The sequence below is a fragment of the Oncorhynchus tshawytscha genome, unplaced genomic scaffold, assembly GCF_018296145.1.
Source record: "Oncorhynchus tshawytscha isolate Ot180627B unplaced genomic scaffold, Otsh_v2.0 Un_contig_7681_pilon_pilon, whole genome shotgun sequence".
In the NCBI taxonomy this organism is placed as follows: domain Eukaryota; kingdom Metazoa; phylum Chordata; class Actinopteri; order Salmoniformes; family Salmonidae; genus Oncorhynchus; species Oncorhynchus tshawytscha.
The window spans coordinates 1-4,839 of record NW_024606872.1 but is presented as its reverse complement, the minus strand read 5'-3'; the positions used below and the strand labels follow the sequence as shown (position 1 = coordinate 4,839).

Genomic DNA, 4,839 nt, shown 5'->3' with positions numbered 1-4,839 from the left:
GTGAATTGTCGAATCCACAATTTTTTTAATATATTTTTTTAAATAATTTTTTACCCCGTTTTCTCCCTAATTTCGTGGTATCCAATTGTTTTTTAGTAGCTACTGTCTTGTCTCATCGCTACAACTCTCGTACGGGCTCGGGAGAGACGAAGGTTGAAAGTCCGATACACAACCCAACCAAGCCTCACTGCTTCTTAACGCAGCGCGCATCCAACCCGGAAGCCAGCCGCACCAATGTGTCGGAGGAAACACCGTGCACCTGGCAACCTTGGTTAGCGCGCACTGCGCCTGGCCCGCCACAGGAGTCGCTGGTGCGCGAGCTGGCACTGCAGTACAGGTGCCCTTAACCACTGCGCACTGCAGTACAGGTGCCCTTAACCACTGCGCCACCCGGGAGGCCCTCCAAATCCACTAATTTGAAGGGATGTCCAAATTCTTTTGTTTATACATTCAGAAAGTTTTCAGACCCCTTCCCTTTTTCCATGTTACGTTAAGCCTTAGCCTAAAATAGATGTTTTTTTTTTAAATGGCCCTCATCAATCTACACTCAATACCATGCTTCACGGTGGGAACCACACATGCGGAGATCATCCGTTCACCTACTCTGCGTCTCACCGCGTCACGGCGGTTGGAACCAAAAATCTCAAATTTGGACTCATCAGACCAAAGGACAGATTTCCACCGGTCTAATGTCCATTGCTCGTGTTTCTTGGCCCAAGCAAGTCTTCTTCTTATTGGAGTCCTGTAGTAGTGGTTTCTTTGCAGGAATTCGACCACGAAGGCCTGATTCACACAGTCTCCTCTGAACAGTTTATGTTGAGATGTGTCTGTTACTTGAACTCTGTGAAGCATTTATTTGGGCTGCAATCTGAGCCTGGAAACTCTAATGAACTTATTCTCTGAAGCAGAGGTAACTCTGGGTCTTCCTTTCCTGTGGCGCTCCTCATGAGAGCTAGTTTCATCACAGCTCTTGATGGTTTTTGTGAATGCACTTGAAGAAACTTGAAAAGTTCTTGAAATGTTCTGTATTGACTGACCTTCATGTCTTAAAGTATTGATGGGCTGTCATTTCTCTTTGCTTATTTGAGATGTTCTTGCCATAATATGGACTTGGTCTTTTACCAAATAGGGCTGTCTTCTGTATACCACCCCTACCTTGTCACAACACAACTCAATGGCTCAAACACATTAAGAAGGAAATAAATTCCACAAATTAACTTTTAACAAGGCACACTTGTTAATTGAAATGCATTCCAGGTGACTACCCCATGAAGCCGGTTGAGAGAATGCCAAGAGTATGCAAAGCTGTCATCAAGGCAAAAGGTGGCTACTTTGAAGAATCTCAAATCTAAAATATATTTTGATTTGTTTAACACTTTTTTTGGTTACTAGATCATTCCATGTGTTATTTCATAGTTTTGATGTCTTCACTATTATTATTATTATTATATATATATATATATATGAAGTGGTTGATAAGGATTAATGCCACTAAAGTTGAACTAAATAAGGCTTAGATTTTCATGAAAACTGTATTAGTTGTAGTAGGGCAACATGGACTCACTCCATTACAGTATTTGGAATAAGTTTGAGAAATAAAACATTTCTAATTGTCATAATTATTAGTAATTTAATGAAATTTTATTCAGAAACAAATATAACATTAAAAAGTAATGTAAGGGGAGTGTGGTGCTCCTGGAAGTGGGAGGTGCTAGTGAGACACAGACACACAGAGGTCTCTCCTACAATCCATGTCCTTTCCCAGAGTGGTCCATAATTAACTTTTGCCTGGTTGGCACTTCCAACCAGATATAAGGAGGCTGAGGCCCCAGCATCCATAAGTCAGATACCTTCTTCCTCTGTGGTAAGACCTCTACACCTCCTTAGATGTTTATATGTGTCTCAACTTTACTCAGCAACTGAGGCAGTAGCTAACTGCACTGTTTGAAATGACTTCTGCATGTCTCTTGTAAGATTTGACAATATGCAATCAAGTGGCATTTATTAAAAAATATATACATATTGTATTGTGTTTTACTTTAAATGTATTTTATTTCAAAATCAGTAACGTTCATTTACAGTCAAAAGTGGTGCTCCTGCACTTGAAAGGGTGTTCTAGAATGTAACTGGGTTTTCAGGGAATTTATTTGAATTCCTGACAGAATGTCTGGATGTGTAGTAAATGAAAGTTACCAGTTGCACCTGTAATTGAATTTGACATGTAATGATTGAGTTAAATGTTTTCTAGCTCTTTTTGGGTTCCATGATAAGGCTTTAGACTTGTGGGTTTTCACAACACTCTCGTTTCACAGGGTCCTCCAAGAAGTACACATTCATCTGTAGGAGGGGAAAAGAAGGTGAGACATGGTTTGAGTCTCCACATAAAAAGTAATGAGATTATTCTGTTAGAGATACCGCTCACCTAACTCTGTTGACTGGGGAGGAAGCACCACAGAGTCAATAATGCTTCTTGTTTCATCTTTCCTAGTGATCCGTCACCATGAGTACGGACGCGGAGATGCAAATCTACGGCAAGGCTGCCATATACCTTCGTAAGTCTGAGAAGGAGAGGATGGAGGCACAAGCCGCACCCTTTGATTCAAAGAACGCCTGCTATGTGGCAGACAAGGCGGAGCTGTACCTTAAGGGTCTGGTCACTGCCAGGGCCGACGGGAAGTGTACTGTGACAGTCACGAAACCTGACGGCAGTAAGGAGGTAAGTCTGATCTGAAAAGTATTCAAATTCAAGTATTCAAATTCAAGTATGTGTAATTATATGTATGTATGTGTGTACTCTAATTCTTGTAAAATCTACTAAATGCAACAACAAAGAAATAGTCATGTTTTTTGTAACAGAATATAACCTTCAAGTACATCATTTTTATCGCTGCGATTTAAAAATGGCATGGATTTTTTGTTATTGACTAGTAAAAAAACAGTTATGTGTCAGTGGGTGATAACAAAGTAGTTGGATTAAAATGTTGATATGCATTTTTTAAATGATTAAACTTGTATTTAATGAGCAAAAAGCATTCAGTCATGTCCACTTTGATCTGTGTGTAATCTAGATTTCTGACTGTTTCAGGAAGGAAAAGTGTTCAAAGATGCAGATATCTATGAGATGAACCCTCCTAAGTACGACAAGATTGAGGACATGGCCATGATGACCTACCTGAATGAAGCCTCTGTGTTGTATAACCTCAAAGAGCGTTATGCAGCATGGATGATCTATGTAAGAAACCTGCACATACAAACTCACACATACATGAACATAATAAATATACACATACAGTACTACACATAAATGAACGGTAGAAACCAAAACATATTAATACAGTAGACCCACATCAGTAAACCAAAGTACACCCACATCCTCACATAAATCCAGGTAAAAGTCAATCTGACTTTGTTAATCTCCTAATTTAATTATGCTTTCATCCAGACCTATTCTGGGCTCTTCTGTGCCACGGTGAACCCCTACAAGTGGCTCCCAGTGTACGACGAAGAGGTTGTCAACGCCTACAGAGGGAAGAAGAGGATGGAGGCTCCACCCCATATCTTCTCCGTCTCTGACAATGCCTTTCAGTTCATGATGATTGGTACGATATCTCATGGATGGATGGTTGGATGGTTGGATCAATCAATCACATTTATTTATAAAGCGATTTTTACATAAGCAGATGTCAGAAAGTGCTTATACAAAAACCCAGCCTAAAACCCCAAACAGCAAGCAAAGCAAATGTAGAAGCACTGTTGCTAGAAAAACTCTATAGAAAGGCAGGACCTAGAGGGGAACCAGGCTCTGAGGGGTGGCCAGTCCTCTTCTGGCTGTGCCGGTTAGAGATTATAAGAGTATATGGCCATTAATGCCAGATCGTTCTACAAGATGTTCAAACATTTATAGATGACCAGCACGGTTAAATAATAATCACAGTGGTTGTAGAGGGTGCAACAGGTCAGTACCTCAAGAGTAAATGTCAGTTGGATTTTCATAGCCGAGCATTCAGAGGTCGAGACAGCAGGTGGGGTATAGAGAGAGAGGGGGTGAGAGAGAGAGAGTGCGGGAGAGAGAGAGGGTGTGAGAGAGACAGAGGGCGTGAGAGAGAGAGTCAAAAAACAGCAGGTCAAGGACAAGGTAGCACATCCGGTGAACAGGTTAGGGTTCCATAGCCGGAGGCAGAACCGTTGAAACTGTCGCAGCAGCACATCTAGGTGGACTAGGGACAGCCAGGAGTCATCAGGCCAGATAGTCCCGAAGCATGTATGAGATTACATGGCCATTAAGGCCAGATCGTTCTACAAGATGTTCAAACATTCTTAGATGACCAGCAGGGTCAAATTATTATCACAGTGGCTGTAGAGTGTGCAACAGGTCGGCACCTCAGGAGTAAATGTCAGTTGGCTTTTCATAGCCGAGCATTCAGAGGTCGAGACAGCAGGGAGTAAGAGAGACAGATAGGGAGAGTCAAAAAAAAGCAGGTCCAGGACAAGGTAGCACATCCGGTGAACAGATCAGGGTTCCATAGCCGCAGGCAGAACAGTTGAAACTGGAGCAGTAGCACGACCAGGTGGACTGGGCACAGCCAGGAGTCATGGTCCTAGGGCTCTGGTCCTCAGAGAGAGAGAGAGAGAATACTTCAGTTCACACAGGACACCAGATAAGACAGACAGACCCAAGCCCTATTCTTCAGTAAAGTCTTAAAGGTTGAGACAGAGTCTGCGTCTCTCACATGGATAGACAGACCAATACATAAATACATAAAAATGTACACAAGTGCCGATGGATGGATGGATTAAAATATACTTCAGAGCAGTATCTACTGTTCCAAAATGACATTC

The 4,839-nt window shown here is 41.9% G+C and overlaps 1 protein-coding gene across 1 annotated transcript; it reads left to right on the top strand.

The window, feature by feature from the left end:
* The first annotated feature begins 1,813 nt into the window (after window positions 1–1,813).
* LOC112240783 (myosin-4-like) lies at window positions 1,814–3,691 on the top strand. The gene is made up of 5 exons (XM_042312314.1): window positions 1,814–1,864; window positions 2,313–2,357; window positions 2,489–2,716; window positions 3,086–3,232; window positions 3,443–3,691. The coding sequence occupies exons 3-5, from the start codon at window positions 2,501–2,503 to the stop codon at window positions 3,674–3,676; spliced, it is 597 nt and encodes a 198-aa protein (XP_042168248.1). The 5' UTR covers window positions 1,814–1,864; window positions 2,313–2,357; window positions 2,489–2,500; the 3' UTR covers window positions 3,677–3,691.
* Window positions 3,692–4,839: the final 1,148 nt, after the last annotated feature.

What these genes read in the sequence shown, in the direction of transcription:
- LOC112240783 (XM_042312314.1), top strand. Translation starts at nt 2,501, where the DNA reads ATGAGTACGGACGCGGAGATGCAAATCTACGGCAAGGCTGCCATATAC. An exon ending in AACCTGACGGCAGTAAGGAG is followed by an intron (nt 2,717 to 3,085) that starts GTAAGTCTGATC and finishes TGACTGTTTCAG; the next exon opens with GAAGGAAAAGTGTTCAAAGA. An exon ending in ATGCAGCATGGATGATCTAT is followed by an intron (nt 3,233 to 3,442) that starts GTAAGAAACCTG and finishes GCTTTCATCCAG; the next exon opens with ACCTATTCTGGGCTCTTCTG.